Below are 19,239 nucleotides of genomic sequence, written 5' to 3' on the forward strand. Positions count from 1 at the left end.
TGCAGGGGCCCAGGGTTCAGATCCTGGGCGACGACATGGCACCGCTCATCAGGCCACGTTGAGGCAGGGTCCCACATCCCACAACTAGAAGGACATGCAACTAAGATATACAGCTGTGTACAGGGGGGGTTTGGGGAGATAAAGCAGAAAAAAAAACAAAGATTGGTAACAGTTGTTAGCCCAGGTGCCAATCCTTAAAAAAAAGAAAAAGAAAGAAAGAAAGAAGGAAACAAATACTTAAAAATTAACAAATTCTCTTCTTAAAAAGCCCTGGATCAAAGAGAAACTCAAATGTGAAGTTACAAATTGTGTATCAAACAGTGCAGGGGCCACCCTGTGGCTAAGTGGATAAGTTCCGGGCCTCTGCTTTGGTGGCCCAGGGTTTTGCTGGTTTGGATCCTGAGCACTGGCATGGCATCAGTTGTCAAGCCATGATGAGGAGGCATTGCACATAGCACAATCAGAAGGACCTACAACTTAGACTATACAACTATGTACTGGGGGACTTTGGGGAGAAGAAGAAGAAGAAAACAAAAAAAACAGAGCAAAGGTAGATCCCTAAATGTGAAGTTACAAATTATATATAAAACACTGAAAAGGCAGATCCCTTCATACCCAACTCTATAGAACATAGCCAAAGCTGTATTCAGAGGAAAACATATAGCCTTAAATGACTTCATTAATGAAGAAAAATTTTAAATAAAACTTACTGTTTGTCTTAGAAATACTTAGTAATACAAACAGAAAAAAGAATAAAATAAACTAAAAGAATAAAACAGGAACCAACACAAACAAAATAATAGGATGAATAAATACAATAGCTATTTTTTAAAAGAAGACAATTAAGTAGATAAATGCTTTAATGAGCTTGATCAAGGGGGAAAAGTAAAAGTATACAAAATTAAGAATGAGAAAATGTGGGGCGGGCCCAGTGGTACAGCAGTTATGTTGGTACATTCCACTTTGGAGGTCCGGGGTTCACCTGTTTGGATCCCAGGTGCAGACATGGCGCCGCTTGTCAAGCCATGCTGTGGCGGGAGTCCCATATATAAAGTTGAGGAAGATGGGCATGGATGTTAGCTCAGGGCCAGTCTTTCTCAGCAAAAAGAGAAGGATTGGCAGCAGATGTTAGCTCAGGGCTAATCTTCCTCAAAAAAAAAAAGATGTGCCTCGAGCTATTAATGGATGTATGTTTTACATGGAGATAAATTATAATCCAGTTTTTAAATAGCTACTCAAAATTTTACACCACTTGAAATTAGATTTGAACAGTTTCGGTGGCCCTTTCTGTAAATTTATTTTGGAAGACGTTATGCATAGCATCTACCTCCAGAGGGCGCTCTGTACATGCTGCACCACCTGGCCCCTCTCCCTTCCCACTGATTGCTCAGTTTCTCTGTCAGTCAGGATTTGTTTTATCATCGTTGAAGTTTTTTGTAATATTTGGCAAGGAAGAGATTTACTTTTTCTTTCGATTTACTTTGTTCTTATTTTTCACAAATTTTAAAACTAATATATAAGGTATGTATGAGTTCTACCTTCAACATTACCATCTTTCATTGGAGGCGTCCTCCTTTTCTCCCACCTAAATGCTTCTAAATAAAACATAATAGATTTTCTTTGTTTCCTCAACTGTTATGTGTTCTTTGATTTCTTTCAGCAATGTTTTGTAGTTTTTGGCGTACAAGTCTTTCATCTCCTTGGTTAGATTTATTCCCGAGTATTTAATTATTTTAAATAGTATTGTAAATTAAATTGCTTTCTTAATTTCTTCTTCAGATTGTTTGTTGCTGGTGTATAGAAACACAACTGATTTTTTTTTTTCTTGAGGAAGGTTAGCCCTCAGCTAACTACTGCCAGTCCTCCTCTTTTAGCTGAGGAAGGCTGGCCCTGAGCTAACATCGTGCCCATCTTCCTCTACTTTATTTGTGGGACGCCCACCACAGCATGGCTTTTACCAAGTGGTGCTATGTCCACACCCGGGATCCAAACCGGCGAACCCCGGGTCGCCAATGCAGAACGTGCGAACTTAACCGCTGTGCCATCGGACCGGCCCCGAAACACAACTGATTTTTTGTGTATTGATCTTGTATTATGCAATTTTGCTGAATTTGTTTATTAGCTCTAGTTGGTTACTTGTTGATTCAATGTATAATTTTATATGTATAAGATCGTGTCATCTGTGACTAGAGTTAGTTTTACCTCTTCCTTTCGAATTTGGATGCCTTTTTCTTTTAGATTTTTAAATTTTTCGTTTTTCTCCCCAAAGTGCCCTGGTACATAGTTATGTATTTTTAGTTGTAGGTGCTTCTAGTTGTGGCATGTGGGACGCCACCTCAGCATGGCCTGATAAGTGGTGCCATGTCCGCGCCTAGGATTCAAACTGGCGAAACCCTGGGCTGCCAAAGTGGAGTGCACGAACTTAACCACTCAGCCATGGGGCTGGCCCCATGGATGCCTTTTTATTATTTTCTGGAGAGCTCTGGCTAGAACTTCCAGTACAATACTGAATAGCTTCAGTGAATGCAGCATTCTGTCCTTGTTCCTGATTTTAGGGAGAGGGAACATTTTCAATCTTCACCATTGAGTGTGATGTTAGCTATGGGTTTTTCTTAAGTGTCCTTTATCATGTTGAGGTAGTTCCCTGTAATTCCTAGTTTTCTGAGAGTTGTTTTTTTTTTTTTTTTTTACCCTGAAAAGGTACTGAGTTTTGTCAGGTCCTCTTTCTGTGTCAATTGAGATGATAAAATCTTTTTCTTTTTCTTTTCTTTTCTTTTCTTTTTTTTGAGGAAGATTGTCCCTGAGCTAACATCTATGCTAGTTTTCCTCTACTTTGTATGCAGGACACCTGCCACAGCATGGCTTGATGAGCAGTGTGTAGGTCCACGCCTGGGATCCAAACCTGTGAACCCCAGGCTGCCAAAGTGGAGCATAGGAACTTAACTGCTACGCCACTGGGCCAACCTCTAAAGTGCTTTTTTCTTCTTTGTTCTATTAATGTGCTCTAGTATGTTAATGTATTGTAATCAGTGTATTACATTGATTGATTTTCTTATGTTGAACCGCTCTTACTTTCCTGGGATGAATCCCATTTGGTCACAATGTATAATCCCCTTAATATGCTGCTGGATTCAGTTTGCTAGTGTTTTGTTGAGGATTTTTGTATCTACATTCATAAAGGATATTCGTCTGTAATTTTCTTTTCTTGTGATGTATTCATCTGGTTTTGGCATCAGGGTAATGCTGGCCTCATAGAATAAGTTAGGAAGTATTCCTGCCTCTTCAATTTTTTGAAAGCGTTTGAGAAGGATTGGTGTTAATTCTTCTTTAAATGTTTGATAGCGTTCACCAATAAAGCTCTCTGGTCCTGGAATTTTCTTTGTTGGGAGGTTTTTGATTATTGATTCAACCTCTTGTTCTAAGTCTGTTGAGATTTTCCATTTCTTCTGAGTTTGTTTTGGTAGTTTGTGTGTTTCTAGGAATTTGTCCACTTCATCTAGGTTATCTAATTTGTTGGCATATAATTGTTCATAGTATTCTCTTATAATGTCCTTTTTTTTCTATAAGGTCGGTGGTAATGTTCCCACTTTCATTTCTGATTTTAGTTATTTGTATCTTCCTTTTTTTCTTGGTCACTCTAGCTAGAGGTTTATAAATTTTGTTGATCTTTGCAAAGAACCAACTTTGGTTTCATTGTTTCTTGTTTTTCTTTTAATTCTACATAAGACACTCAGAAAACCTGATTATTGTATAATAAAGTCAATGTTTATTTAGATATTCATGTACTCACCACTTGTTCTTTCCTTCTGGCATTCATAGTTCTTTCATCTGGTGTGATTTTCTTTTTTTTCTTTTTCCTTTTTTTTTTTGAGGAAGATTAGCCCTGAGCTAACTGCTGCCAATCCTCCCCTTTTTGCTGAGGAAGACTGGTCCTGAGCTAACATCCGTGCCCATCTTCCTCTACTTTATACGTGGGACGCCTACCACAGCATGGCTTTTGCCAAGCGGTGCCATGTCTGCACCTGGGATCCGAACCCCGGGCCACTGAGAGGCAGAACGTGTGCACTTAACCGCCGTGCCATCAGGCCAGCCCCTGGTGTGATTTTCTTTATGCCTGAAATATATAGTTTAGAATTTCCTTCAGTGAAGACTCTCAGTGTTCATTTGTCTGGAAATGTTTTTATTTTGCCTTCATTCTTTAAAGATATTTCTTGTAAGTATAGAATTTTAGATTGGTAGTTATTTTCCTTCAGCACATTGAAAATTTCATTGCATTGTCTTCTGACCTCATTTGTCTGTCATTGAGAAGTCAGATGTAAGGCTATCATTCCTTTGTAGGCTGTCTGTCTTTTTTCTCTTGTTCCTCTTGAGATTTTCCATCTTTTGTGTTTGCCACAGTTTTACTCTGATGTATCTTGGTATTCATTTCCTTTTCTTTCTCCTGCTTGAGATGCATTGGGTCTTTTGAATTGCTGAATTGTCTTCTATCAGTTGTCATCTTTATGACATTGTTTTCCACTCCCTGTATGTGGCAAATGTCTGCATCGATTTAGAATTTTTAAAAAATTTAAACTTACATTTGGACTGAATTTAGCAACTGATTTCAAGATTCAGACAGTGTATATTCTCCCCTTGGAATAAGAGGTGACTTTCATTATGCTTTGCTCTTTCTTCTCCTGCCCTTCCATGGTTTGTCCTTTTTTTTTTTTTTTTTTTTGAGGAAGGTTAGCCCTGAGCTAACATCTGCTGCCAATCCTCCTCTTTTTTTTTTTTTTTTTTTTGCTGAGGAAGACTGGCCCTGAGCTAACATCTGTGCCCATCTTCTTCTACTTATTATATGTGGGATGCCTACCACAGCATGGCTTGCAAAGCAGTGCCATGTCCACACCCAGGATCCAAACCGGCAAACCCTGGGCCGCCAAAGTGGAATGTGCATACTTAACTGCTGTGCCACTGAGCCAGCCCCAAGGTTTATCCTTTTTTAAAGATTTTATTTTATGCCTCATTTATTACAAGACTCCCCATTAATATTTGTATTAAACTTCACAGCTACATTATCAATAATTATTTAAATAAGTTTTTCAATACCACATTTTAAAGTCATGTGCGTATTTTCTTCATCATTTCCATATTGTTGAATGCTTACATATTTTAACTTTTTCCACTATAAATCATATTGTATTATTTCTCTCTCTCTTTTTTTGGTGAGGAAGATTGGCTCTGAGCTAACATCTGTGCCGATCTTCCTCTACTTTGTATGTGGGACGCCTCTACACCATGGCTGATGAGTGGAGGAGGTCCACACCTGGGATCTGAACCCGTGAACTCTTGGCTGCTGAAGCAGAGTGCACGGAACTTTAACCACTCGGCCACAGGGCTGGCCCTAAATAACTTTTTTTGCGTGTAAACTTTTCCCAAATCAGATGAATTCCTTCAGAGCTATTCCTTGTTGGGTGTAATGACTAAATCTGGGATTTATATTTTCTAAGACTTAAACATTATTCTAGATTTATTTACACATATATAAAAATGCACATATACTTTTAATATAAATAGGATTATATAATAATATTATATTCTTTGTTTTATATCATCATTGCTGATTATACAATATTTCTTTCTTTTTAAAAATTCCGGTAATAGAGAAACTCTACACTTGATGGGGTTTTCTACTTATGTATATTAGCTGTCTATTTGTATTCAGCTTTCCATTTGGAACTGTCTTCATTTCACTATGCTTTTCATCCACTAGATGTTCCAGAAAGGGCACAACTAGAACAATTATTTATGTTTCAAAACTTGTGTAGGTGATCCCATGTGCTTTTGAAGTTCTGTTACCTTTTCAGCAGTACTACATTTTTACTCTCTCTAGGAAGTTAGGAGGGCAAAACTCCCAAAATTTAGGGAGGTAGCATGTCCTCAGTCACCTTCCCAATAAGAAGTTTCTCCATGCAGGGCAGAGTTTTTCCTTTGATCTGGATTTTGGCAAAGGGGGGTGTTTTCTTTCCAAAGAGGATGGGACTAGACCCTTCCTTGGTCACCTGTGTGTCTCTAGGACCGACCATGGTTCTTAGCGCCTTGTGAAGTTGGTTGGGCTGATTTCCTATGCTCAGTTCCTCCACACTATGGTGTCCTAAGGTATCACTTGGTGGACACTTCTATTCTCTGACAGCAACCTGGGGCTTGGACTGACAAGAGGGAACTTCATGAAGCTGGGTGTAGGGGCTAGCCCTGTGGCCTAGTGGTTAAGTTCAGTGCATACCACTTCAGTGGCTTGGGATTGTGGGTTTGGTTCCTGGGTGTGGACCTACACCACTCATCAGCCGTGCTGAGGCAGCGACCCACATACAGAAAAATAGAGGAAGGTTGCCACAGATGTTAGCTCAAGGAGGATCTTCCTCAGAAAAACAACACCAAAAAAGAAGGTGGGTGGAGATACCTAATGGTGTACTGCATGGCCTATAAGGAGGTGTAGATGGGGGTGTCACTTCCATTGTCTCAAGGTCTTTGGACCCTAAACTTAACCCAGAGGCAGAGCCTGGAGCCAGGACAGAGATTAAGGGCAGTGTCCAGAAAGTCTGCCCCCAACTTGAGGTCCACCTTAAGGCATGGGCCCACCTTCCACCCTCTTACTGTCATCTAATATGCTTGCGGGGCGGGGGGTGCTGGGAGGCGACCAGATGGGTGAGATACTAAGGCTCAGCAGAGCCCAGGCTGGGTGCCAGGGCCACTTCCTGGCCATCTCCTTGCTGCCTAAGTAGGGAGAAGTCCTGTGTCCCAGAAGAAGGAACAAATACACATTGTGGGGGGCCCTGTCTTTGTCCCAGGGACTCCAGGCTCTTTTTCATGTCTGGACCCCACCTGGCACCTGTCCCAAGACTTACTCCTAAGATCAACTTAAGTGAGAAGCAGACAGAAGAGACAAATCTCTTCCTCAGAGAAACCAAGTGCTAGGGGGAGGCCAGGTGCATGCCCCATGCGAGCATCCACATGCCTGCCTGTGAGGGGCTTGAGTGCTGACAAGGAGGATGGGGATGGAGTGACTCGGCCAGAACTGAGATGGGACACCCAAAGGTCAGGCTGATAGAGCACGGGGGACGAAGGAGGGCTTCTAAAGGACCCTGGGGGCTGGCTGATGCGGTAAGGGGAGTAGGAGCAGACGGCTCAGGGCTCTCCAGGGGCATAGTGAGAGCAGCATCTGGGCAGTCAAGACAGTCCAGAGGGTGCAGGCAGTGGCCCAGGGGGTTCTAGAAGAGCCACGTGGGTTGCAATAAGCCAGGCCAATAAAGAGGGAAATACAACTTTTGAATTTTCTGTATTTCATTCATTTTTTCCTCTTGACAGCTTGGAAAATTCCTTTTGAAAACTCTATCGCATCTCTGCTGAACTCAGGGTAAGGAAAGTCCAGAGGCTGCTGGAGGAGCGGGTGTTGGGGCTTCAGCCTTGGCCCACCCTTAGTGCCCTTATGTATCCCGGAGAGAACAGTGCAAGCCTCCACTTCACCCTGTGGTGACAGGAGGTCACACCTTCTCAAGCTACCCGTCTCTGTGCTGGATGGTGCTTCCTGTCAGGACTCGTGCCCTCTCTGCTCTCCCTCCTCAGTCTGAGACCTGCCTGCAGGGTTGGCACCGCAGGGCATGTCTCCCCCATCCCCCCAGCCACCCTGTAGTGTGTTTCTGGGTTCTTGGGTTTCTGGTAATTTCATCAGGGCTGCATCATGTTGCTAAAGCCACAGATAACATCTCCCTGTGGGTAACTCTTCCCTGACAGAGCCCCCTGAGGCTGGACCCAGGCTCAAAGGAGAGACACTGGTGTCTGGGGTGAGTTTAGGGGTGTGAGGGTTGATTAGGTTGGTTGGGATACTGGAAGTGTTGAGGAACACTGCCATTTGCCACTGAAACCTGTGGGAAATGAGAAGGGGGCAGGAGCTGGGCTGGGGGGCCTGGAGAGGCCCCTGAGATCTGGAGCTTTTGCAGATTATGTTGTCTCCTGATATCTCCAACTAGGCCCTCCTGACAAACCCCCAAGCCTGGGTGGAGGCAGAGAGACTCACCTCCTCCCAGGCGAGGAAGAGTATCTAGCCCCCAGCACAGGTCCACCTTAACGGAGCAGCCCTCTGGGCGGGGCGTGTTGCTGATGTCATCTGTGCAGACGGCAGCCCAGGCCTGAGTGCAGGACAGGCTTGTGTGCAGCACACGCAGCTTCCAGCCTGCTGCCCCAGCTCCTCATGCTGAGTCTGCAGCCCAGCACCATGATCCGGGGTGCCTTGGAGCCTGACAGCCCTGGCTGGGGCTGGGATGTGGACGGGGACGACGACTGGGATGGCACCGTGCTGACTCTGCTGGCGCTAGCTGTGGTGGCCGCCACAGCACTGGCTTTGCACTGGTTCGGCTCTGGACAGGACCAGGAGGTGGCAGGACCAGTGTCCACAGCCCCCCAGGCCCAGCCTTCTCAGGCAGGAGGAGACAGGGGAGCCCTGCTCCCAAAGTACCAGGTCAGTGATGGCGTCGAGGGACCCAGCTCAGGGCAAGGGAAGTCAGACCTTCCAGGACACGACCAGGGGAGTCTGGCAGCAGCAGGAGCCCAGGATCAGGAGCCCACGGGAGGTAGAGGTCTGGCTGCCACAGCTGAACCGCCACTCAAAATACCTGGCGAGATGGCCAGTGGAAGGGCCTTGGGACAGCAGTATGGTACTGCCACCCCAGAAGCCCCCCAAGGTAAAGGACGTGAGCCTTTCAGGCCATGTGCTGCCCTCCTGGATAGGAAAAAATTAGGGGGGACACCTGCCCCCCTGCTGATACACTTCACCTCTCGGAGTCCTGGCAGAGAAGTGGAGATGCAGGTAGAGGCAGGAGGCGTCCGAGCCAAGGTGCCAGCTCACCAGGGCCCCGTCCACACAGAGAAACAGGACACCAGCCCCTGGCAACAAGGTGTGGGGACACATGGCTCACTGGGGAGAGGCCCAGGAAGCCGGCGGTGGCAGGTGGACAACAGCTCAGGAGATAGAACTTGCCAGCCCACAAAGCTGGACCCCCTATGCCTGGCCACTGTGGTGAGTGTGTGGGATACCGTGGATGCAGCCAGCAGCCTCTCTGCAAGCTCCCAGAGACCCCTTCTCCCCGAGGAGCTGCCGCCATCACACACCCTGCAGACCAGGCCCATAACAGGTGGCTCAGAGGTGGGGCCTGGGGAGAAGGGGCCTCTAATAGCCCCAGGCCTAGCCGTGGACTCAGGAGCCAAAGGTGCTGAGAGCAGGGAGTCTGGGCCCCAGGCCTCCAAGGAGTCTCAGGGGTCCCCAGCTTCCGTGGAAGGCTGGCCTTGGGCAAGAAAGGAGGTTCTTGTCACCAGGAGCTTCAGTCAGGCCCCAGGCTCCATGGGCCCATGGCTAGAGGAACCGCAGTGGGGACGCCCCCTCTTGTCCCAAGGGCAGGGAACCACAGAGGCCTGCAATGTGGGAAAGGCTGAGGCCAATGGCTCTGGAGACCAGTCTTTCTTCAGCTCAGGGCCGGGCAGGACAGAGAAGCCAGCGGGCCCAGGCATCAAAGAAGGGAGTGGATCCTGGCAAGGCCAGGGGGAACAGAGCAGTGCACAGGCAGCTGGAGGTCTGGGTGGAGGGAAGCCAGTCACAGACATCCTCAGCGACGCCCCTGCCCTGAGCCCTTCAGCCACCCTCCCCGCACACACCCCTAAGCATCCCCCACCCTCAGCTTCCCCGCCCACAGTACATCTGCACCGAGGTCTCTTTCCTGTAACCCCGACTCCTCCCAACTCGTGTCCTTCAGACTCTTTGCCCCTCAGGGTTAGCCAGGGTCCTGCTGAGGATGAAAATCTCAGAGCAGTGCCAGCCCCCGCCCCATCCCCTGCCCCAATCTCAGCCCCAGTTGCAGCCCCAGCCCCTGCCCCAGCTAGTGGGTCAAGACCTGCATCTCAGGAGCCCAGTGTGGCTCTCTGCCAGGGCAACCAGGAGGGGCAGATCTCAACCAGGTGGGGAAACCTTATTTCTATGGTTCTTAGGAGTCACCCCTTCCCCAGGCAAGAGAGGCCCCAAGGGAGAGCCTCGAGGGCAGCTCTGGAAAGCCTTAGAGATGCCAGCTCTTCCACACACTCTGAGAACAGAGAGTCTGGTTCTCCCCTTGAAGGGGCTGTCCCCACCCTGGAGGACAGGCACAGCTCCTCAGTCAGGATGGTTGCAGAGGTAGGCACAGGGGGTCTAGCTGGGGCTGGACGTCAGCCACAGCAGAGAAGCTCCGAGACGAGCAGGGCTCTCACCCCAGGCCCTCCCTCAGGCCCAGGAGAAAATGGAACTGAGGAGAAATGTCTGGACTCCCTACTGCCACCAGCTGCAATGCCCAGGACACCCTCACAGCCCCCTGAGCAGACACAGCCTAGTCCTGCACCCTCCCCTGCTGCGAGGTGGCACTCACAGCCTGTTCCCCGGCCACGGCCAAGGAAACGCAGCCTGTGTGAAATAGCCGAGAGCTCTGAGCGGGAGACCAGCCAGGAGGCCACAGGGCAACACCAGGGAGAGGCGCCAGTGGGGAGGCACAGCCCCCCAGGCAGTGGAGGGGGTCTCACAGAGAAGCAGAAAGAGGCCCGCAAACTCATGGTGTTTCTGCAGAGGCCCGGGAGCTGGGGGGTAGTGGAAAGGCCCTGGAAACCCAGCTCCCCAGCCTGCAAGCCGGCTTCAGCAGCAGCTCTGCAGCGGCGACTGGGTCTGGGCAGCTGCCTGGACGTCCTGGCCTTCGCCCAGCAGCACGGGGAGCGTGGCCTGGCCCAGGACGCCTATGCCTTGATGAGTGACAATCTGCTTCAAGTGCTGGGAGACCCAAACCTCTACCGAAGGCTGAGTGGGGCTGACCGGGAGCGCATCCTGAGCCTTCGGACGGGCCGGGGCCAGGCGGTGCTGGGGGTCCTTGTGCTGCCCAGCCTCTACCAGCTGAGCCGCTCGGGGCTCACAAGGGGCCCCCGTGGGGAGGAGGCTCCTGAGGCCGGGTCTGTGCCCCTGCTTCCTCGCATGCACCTGCACATGTTCAACCCCCAAGAGAACAGATGGCGGCGCCTGACACAGGTGCCTGAGGAGGCCCCGCTGAGGGGTTGTGCTCTCTGCACCATGCACAACTATCTGTTCCTGGCGGGGGGCATCCGTGGCTCCGGTACCAAGGCTGTCTGCTCCAATGAGGTCTTCTGCTACAACCCTCTGACCAACATCTGGAGCCAGGTGCAGCCCATGCAGCAGGCCCGTGCCCAGCTCAAACTGGTGGCCCTGGATGGGCTTCTCTATGCCATCGGGGGTGAGTGCCTGTACAGCATGGAGTGCTATGACCCGCGCACAGATGCCTGGACCTCATGCGCACCCCTCCCTGCAGGCACCTTCCCTGTGGCACACGAGGCTGTGGCCTGCCGTGGGGACATCTATGTCACTGGGGGCCACCTCTTCTACCGCTTGCTCAGGTACAGCCCTGTGAAGGATTCGTGGAACGAGTGCCCCTACAGTGCCAGCCACCGGCGTTCCAGCGACATGGTGGCGCTCGGAGGCTTCCTATACCGCTTTGACCTGCTGCGGGGTGTGGGTGCCGCTGTGATGCGCTACAACACCGTAACAGGGTCCTGGAGCCAAGCTGCCTCCCTGCCGCTGCCTGACCCTGCTCCGCTCCGCTGCACAGTTCTGGGCAACACCATTTACTGCCTCAACCACCAGGTCACGGCCACCTTCATGGTCTCCGAGGGGACTGCTCAGTTCCAGGCCAAGGAGCTGCAGCCCTTTCCCTTGGGAAGTAAGGGGGTTCTCTGTCCATTCGTCCTGACTGTTCCCCCTGCAGATCCGCTGCAGAGTGCCCTCTGACCAGCTGCTAGAGCACCAGGAGAGCCAATGCTTTCCGGGGAGGCCCTGGGGCCAAGGGGTGGGAGGTCTGAGGGCAAGTGGGGCACAGGGAGGTGGCTGGGATCCAGAACTTTCTGTTGTTGTTTCTGGGACAACTTTCCTTTTCTTTTATAATAAGGCTGGTGATTTCCCCTGTCCACTCCCTGCCCCTCCCCTGAGAGAGCCCAGGTTCCCTGCCTCTGTGACCTGCTCCTGCCTTTATGACTCAGTTCTTGCCCCAATTCCTTCCCTGGTTACCCAATGCCTTGGCTCACTCACAACCCCTCCTCAAGGCAGAGCTCCCCTTCTCTGGGCTTCCACAAGCCAGGCTCCCCTGTCATAGTACCAACCACACTACCTGGAAATAATATGCCTGTGGGACTCCCCGGTACTTTGAGAGCCAGGTCACTGATGTGTACTGAAGGACCAGGACTTGTCCCACTGAGAAGCTCTGTGACTGCTGAGCCGAGGAAGGAGATGGCTGGAAACACATTGGTGCTTCCTACATTCTGACCCTAGGGCTCCAAGCTAGGCAAGCAGCCCATGAGTGGGCGGAACAGGGAACCAGGGGCAAAGAAGTCCCAGGAAAACATCCTTGCTTCTGGGACTTTCTGCCTGTCCTGAGGCTGTGGGGAGCCTGGCTTGGCTCTCCCCAGGAACAACTCGGTAGCCCTCCTTTGTCTGACTGGTCCTCAAGGACCTAGAGCTCTTATCTGTGAAACTGCTCTGCTGTCTGTAGCCCCTGCCCATAATCCCAGCCCAGACCTGGCCAGGACTACTTGGGCTTATGCCCTTCCGCATCGTTGTGGGGTCTCTCCTGCCTGCTCAGCCCCTCCAGAAGCCTGCCCCACTTCCCACCAATCCCCTTTTTCAATGAGACCTGGGTTTCTGCCTAGCTCTGCCCCTTATTAGCTGTGTGGACTTGGACAAGATATCTAACTTCGTTTTTCTCATCTGTGAAATGGAGATGATGAACATTTGTCACTCAGGAGAGTTTGAGAACATAAGATCACCTATGTGAGCACCTAGCACAGTGCCCAGGGTACATAACTGAATAAATAATGTTCCCCTTTATCCACTTTGGAACTACCATAGGAAGGTGAATAAATCTGAATATTGCTGCCTGTCCTGCCCTCTGACTTCGTTTGCCCCTGTTTGGAAACTTTTTTGCTTTTTATTCTATGCGTGGCACTACTGGCACTAAATATGTTTAATTCGTTGAAAGCATCTGCATCTCATACTTATCAGGTTTAGTTCACAAGATCTGATATGAAGCTGGGTAGGAAAGAGAGGCATCCTCAGGTTGTGCCTGAAAATAAGTTTATTGAGAAACGAGCACTGTGCAAACAGCTACATATTTGGGTCACTGTTACTCTGCCAGGCAGAAAGGCTGTCCCCCAGTAGCTTCTCCCCGTAGGCAAACGGCAGCATGGCGACCACGGCGGGGAGGGAGCCTACTGCTTGCGCGTGGTCTCACTGAGCAGCTCTTGCCAGTTCTTCTCCATCTCCTCCTTGCAGTTGAGAAAGGCGTCCTCCAGCCGCCGCATGGACTCTGCCAGTGTGGGGTTGGTACGCATCACCACCATGTCGTAGGCCATCCATGTGGCCTGCACTGCAACAACCAGACAGGCCCTGGTCATGCCACAGGGTAGGGCTGCAGCTCTGGGGCATCCTGGGGAGGGAAGGACACCTCCAACCATGCTCAGCATCCCAGGAACCTGACCCTGCTGAGTCACTCAGTTACTCTAAGGAGAGAAAGCTGATAGGCTATATGTTATAGGGCTCATAAAAACCCTTATTAAAACTGCTCCCTACATAAAGCAGTAATGAAACTTCTCTAATCTCACACAGGTCTTAAATTCTGGATACATCAGCCCATGACACTAAAAGGCTGGAGGCCAGTGTGATATGAAATGTCAGGAAAAATCAGAGCAAACACAGGTCCTTATCTATCCACAGCTCACAGCGAGTGGTTGCAGGGTGACTCCCAAGAAGTTATAACACCTACCCAAGTTCACACGCTCAGGTAGGGTGACCACTCCTAGTCCCGGAAGGCACTGAGCCTCATGTTACCTCTGTTAGTGGCCTGGGATGCCTGCCCACCTCCACCTGGGCACCTTTGTGCTTTCATTAAGGCCAGCCCAGGGGCTCTTCCTGCTGGGAAGGTTTGCTGTGGCCCATGTTGGCTGCCCTTTGGTGCTCACCACTGCACTGACAGACTTTCTTGCTCCTTCCCTTTGAGAGCAACTGGAGGGCCTGTGGGCCTATGGGTGAATGTGTGCTTCTTGCACAAATTCAACAGAAGCATGCAAAAATCCCACCTCTACATCCTCCTCTCTGCAGTACCCACCCCACTGGTGTGGTTCTACCCTCTACAACTAAGAAATACATGGGTTATCTCCCTTCTGCATGACAGCCAACCACAGTAAATACATCTCCTTCAAAATCCTCTTTTCAGGGGCTGGCCCCATGGCCGAGTGGTTCCGGGGCTCCACTTCGGCGGCTCAGGGTTTCGCTGGTTCGGATCCTGGGCGTGAACCTAGAATGGCTCATCAAGCCATGCTGAGGCAGCGTCCCACACAGCAGAACTAGAAGGACCTACAACGAGAATATACAACTGTGTACGGGGTAGGGGTGGGGGGCGCTTTGGAGAGAAGAAGAAAAAAATCCTCTTTTCTGGGCTAAGAAATACTGGATACTTTGGAAAACTATGTCCTCAAGGAAATTAACCAAAGAAGGGATAGGCAGAATGATTAACAATAAATGTACATGTATATCTACACACAACTGAGGTCAGCAGCGTGGCACACTCGAAGTTTTACAGAAAGTAACATCTGTTTGGCTAGGGAAAACCTGTTAGAAAAGGTATGTACAATATCTCAACAAATACAGGAAATACGACTATATAGGTAGTACAGGAATTATTGAACTTTTGGAAGCTGGAGAGTCACTTGGAACACCTGTTAAAATGTAGACTGCTGGCACCTCTCACAACTCAAAGAAGATCTTGTCCAGCAGGTTGGGAATGGTGCCCAGGAACCTGCATCTTCTGGATAATTCTGGTGGAGGGAGCCTGCAGACCATCCCTTCAGACCACCTGCCAGCAGGTTCATGGAGCATGGACCTGGGAGTCAGAGCAGAGTTTTCTTCCCAGCTCTCCACTTGCTAGCTGTGTCACCGAGAACAAGTTACTTAAACTTACTAACCTCAGTCTCCTCATCTGTAAAGGACAGACAATGTCCCAATCTCGTGGCTTGCTGTGAAGATTAAATGGATTAAATATGTAAACTGCCTAGCACGTGTTAGGTGCTCGAGAAAGCAGAAACTCTTACTCTAAAATAAATAATTGAGGTGACATACCAAAAACTTATACAGTGAACATTATACTTAATGAAGAAACTGTGGATACATTCCCTTTAAGATTGGGATCAAACAAGGATTCTTCTAATAATGTTACTGGTATTGGAGATGCTGGTAAATGGAACAAAAATTTTTTTAAAAAATAAGAGGTGTAAGGATTAGAAGTTAAGAGAGAAAATTATCAGCATTTGTAAATTATAAACATATATATGAAAGAATAAAGGTACAATAGCTAAGTCAATCTTAAAAAATAAAAGCTAAAAGGGGGGAATATGCCCAATTAGATATCAAGACACCCTTTAAGCCCTATTTTAAAAAATAATGTGGTACAGACAAATAGACCAGTGGAAGAAAACAGTAAACTCAGAGATAGACCTAAGTATATATGGAAATTTAGCACATAATGAAAGTAACACCAAAAACCAATGAAAAAAGGACAGTGTACTCCAGATGGATTAAAGATATAAATACAAAAGGTAAAATTACAATTATAGATCAAAATTTAGCAGGATACCTATGACCCAGGGACTTCTTAAAAATTACAAACCATAAGGCAAAAATATTGGTGAATTTATTTTTATCCAAAAAATTTTTTCAACTAAGGACAACATGGACAAAGTTTTCATACAAATGGTACAACAAAATAAATTTACAATATCTAACTGATAATGGGTTAATATCAAGAATATACAGAAAACTACTTCAAATCAATAAGAATAAGATAAGAAATCCAGTAATTAAAAAATCATGGAAAATAACAAATGTTGGCAAGGATGTAGAGAAATTGAAACCCTTGTACATGCTGGTGGAATTGTAAAATGGTGCGCCATTGTGTAAAACAGTTTGACATTCTTCAGAAAGTTAAACATAGAATTACCATATGACCTAGCAATTCCACTCCCAGGTAATATCCCAAACAATTAAGAACAGGTACTCAAACAAATACTCTTACACAAATGTTCATAGCAGCACTATTCACAATAGCCAAAAAGTGAACACAACCCAAATGTCCATCAATGGATAAATGAAGAAATAAAACATGACATATCCATACAATAGATTATTATTCAGCCATATAAAGGAATAAAGTACTAATATACGCTACAATATGGATGAACCTCAAAAATACTCTGCTAAAGGAAAAAAGTCAGAACCAGAATGTCAAATATTGTATGACTCCATTTATATGAAATATCCAGAATAGGTAAATCCATAGAGACTGAAAACAGACTGGTGGTTCTCAGGTGCTGGGGATAGAGAGATATGGGAGTGGCTACGTAATGGGTATGGAGTGTCTTTTTTGGGTGATGAAAATGTTTTGGAACTAGATAGAATTGGTGGCTGCACAACATTGTGAATGTATTAAATGCCACTGAATGTATACTTTAAAATGATTAATTTTATGTGAATTTCACATCTCAATAAAATATGTATTAAATTTAAGATGTGCGCCAGGCACTGCTGGTGGGAGTATAGTCTAATTCAGCCATTCTGTGAAGTAATCTGGAAGTATTCCCTAAAATTATCACATAAGTCCATAAGCATAGATGTACAAAGATGTTCATTGCAGCATTGTTTTTGGTGATGAAGAGTTGTAGGCAATCTAGGTGTCCATCACGGGGGAGAATGGAGAAGCAAAAAGTAGTGGCTTACCATGGGATACTATAGTGCAGTTAAAAGTAATAGATAAGATGTATACGTGGCTACTCAAATAGGTCTTCATAATATAGTCTTGAGTTTAGAAAGTATACAAGTTGGAGATATAGCACAAGATAGTTTACATAACTTAAAAACACATGCATAAAAAACAAAAGTACATTTTACAAAAACACACAAAAAAGGGATACACCAAACAAAAGGGGGAATGGAAATAAAAGAGCATGAATACATTTTAAAAATAAGTGAGGATTGTTATATGGACCAATGATGGCAACATGCTATGAACTGAGAAGTATGATGTCAACCTCTCTGCCAGAGAACCATAAAGGAAGACTAAAAAATAAAAGCAAATTAGGAAACAACAAATGAGGATCCATTGTGGCAGACAGGGGAATGGAAGAAAACAAAGTCGACTCCATCATCGATCACAAATTGAAAACATACTATACTCTCATCACTGTGCCAGGCAAGTGGGTACCAAGGGAAACAAACATATTCCAATCTATATTTCACTGTTAGCATGGTACTAAACAAGGGAGATGCCAGGAAACTTAAGACAAGCTTTCTCAAAATCCATTAAAAAATCAGGGAACTAAGACATTCATTCTTTTAAAAAATATCTATTGAGCACCTAGTACCGGCCAGCACTTGGCTAGGTTCTGGGGTAAAGTCGTGAGAAAAAAATGTCAAAAATTCTTTCACTCATGACCCTTATGTAATAAATAACAAGAAGTGAACTTACATAGTATGTTAGAAGGTAATACATACGAAGGAGAAAAATAAAGCACTGAAGGAGGGTTGAGAGTGCCAAGAAAAAAAGATTTCCAATTTCAAGAAGGGTGCTCAGGAAAGACTTCTTTGAGAGGGGGTGGCATTCTTTTTTTTTTTTTTAAAGATTTTTAAAAATTTTCCTTTTTCTCCCCAAAGCCCCCAAGTACATAGTTGTGTATTTTTAGTTGTGGGTCCTTCTAGTTGTGGCATGTGGGATGCTCCCTCAGCATGGTTTGATGAGCGGTGCCATGTCTGCGCCTAGGATCCGAACCAGTGAAACCCCGGGCTGCGGAAGCAGAGTGTGCGAACTTAACCACTTGGCCACCGGGCCGGCTCCCTAAATTATCTTTTGATGAATACAAGGTTTTAACATTAATGAAGTTTAATTTCTCAGTCTTTTATTGTGTTTAGCATTTTTTGCCTCTTAGGAAATTCTACCCTATCCCCAAAGTCACAAAGATATTCCTCCCTATTTCCTTTCCAAAGTTTTAAACTTATTTTTGATCTTTAAGTTCTCATCATTTCGCAGCTTTTGTGTATGTGGGGGTAGGGATCCCCCACATTTTAAATTTTTATTCTTACGGATAACCAGTTTTTCCAGCTTACTTGTTAAAGTCCCTTCTTTCCTTCACTGATCTACATGTCACCTCTGTTATGTATAAAAATCCTTGTGTGTATATGTATCTGTTTCTGGGCTCTCTGTTTTACAGATATTTCTGGACTTATGATGCAGTTATGCCCAATAAACCCATCCTAAGTTGAAAATATCATAAGTTGAAAATACATTTAATACACCTAACCTACTGAACATCATAGCTTAGCCTAGCCTACCCTAAATGTGTTCAGAACACTTACATTAGTCTACAGGTGGATCTAACAGAAAGCTTATTTTGTAATAGTGTTGAATATCTTTATTGAATACTGTAATGAAAGTGAAAAACAGAATGGTTGTAAGGGTACAAAATGGTTGTAAGTGTGTCAGTTGTTTACCCTTGTGATCGCGTGGCTGACTGGGAGCTGCAGCTCACTGCCACTGCCCAGCATCACAAGACAGGATTGTACTGCACATTGATAACCCAGGAAAAGATAAAAATTCAAAATTTGATGTACAGCTTCTACTGAATGTATATTGTCTTTGCACCGTTGCAAAGTCAAAAAATCATAAGTCAAACAATAGCATCAAACCACCAGAAGTCAGGGGATGTCTGTTGCTCAACTTGTCTGTCCCTAAGCCAATATAACACTGTCTTAATTAAATAGTTTTATAAATAAATCTTGATAATGGTAAGGTAAATCCCCTGTCCTTGTCTTCCTCAGAAGTATCTTAGCTACTTTGGGCTTTTAAGTCTCTCACAAATGTTTTAGAATCAACCTGTCAAGTTCCATTAGGATTTTCATTAGAACTACTTTGAAGCCTTGGATGGAATTTGGGGAGAATGAACACATTTATTACATTAAGTCTTTCTATTCATGAATCTGACTATAGCTCCATTTATTTTTGATCTTTAATATATTAGTCAAGTATTGTAATTTTCTGCATATAGGTCTTGCATATTTCTTGTTAAACTTCTTCCAAGCTAATTCATAGA

At 46.2% G+C, this 19,239-nt stretch overlaps 2 protein-coding genes across 3 annotated transcripts in view; one reads left to right on the plus strand and one right to left on the minus strand.

Annotated features, from left to right (window-relative positions):
* Positions 1 to 8,102: 8,102 nt before the first annotated feature.
* Positions 8,103 to 12,984, plus strand: KLHDC7B (kelch domain containing 7B). Its single transcript, XM_005606808.4, has one exon. The coding sequence runs from the start codon at positions 8,228 to 8,230 to the stop codon at positions 11,840 to 11,842; it is 3,615 nt and encodes a 1,204-aa protein (XP_005606865.3). The 5' UTR covers positions 8,103 to 8,227; the 3' UTR covers positions 11,843 to 12,984.
* A 179-nt stretch (positions 12,985 to 13,163) lies between these two features.
* Positions 13,164 to 19,239, minus strand: part of CPT1B (carnitine palmitoyltransferase 1B) — a 35,545-nt gene continuing 29,469 nt past the window's right edge. For both annotated transcript variants that reach the window (XM_070253874.1, XM_023631561.2), the window contains one exon: positions 13,164 to 13,472. In XM_070253874.1, the coding sequence (XP_070109975.1) occupies positions 13,315 to 13,472 (158 nt within the window). In that variant the 3' untranslated portion in view covers positions 13,164 to 13,314. The remainder of the gene's footprint in view (positions 13,473 to 19,239) is intronic.

This window comes from Equus caballus, chromosome 28 (assembly GCF_041296265.1).
Source record: "Equus caballus isolate H_3958 breed thoroughbred chromosome 28, TB-T2T, whole genome shotgun sequence".
NCBI classification, from domain to species: domain Eukaryota; kingdom Metazoa; phylum Chordata; class Mammalia; order Perissodactyla; family Equidae; genus Equus; species Equus caballus.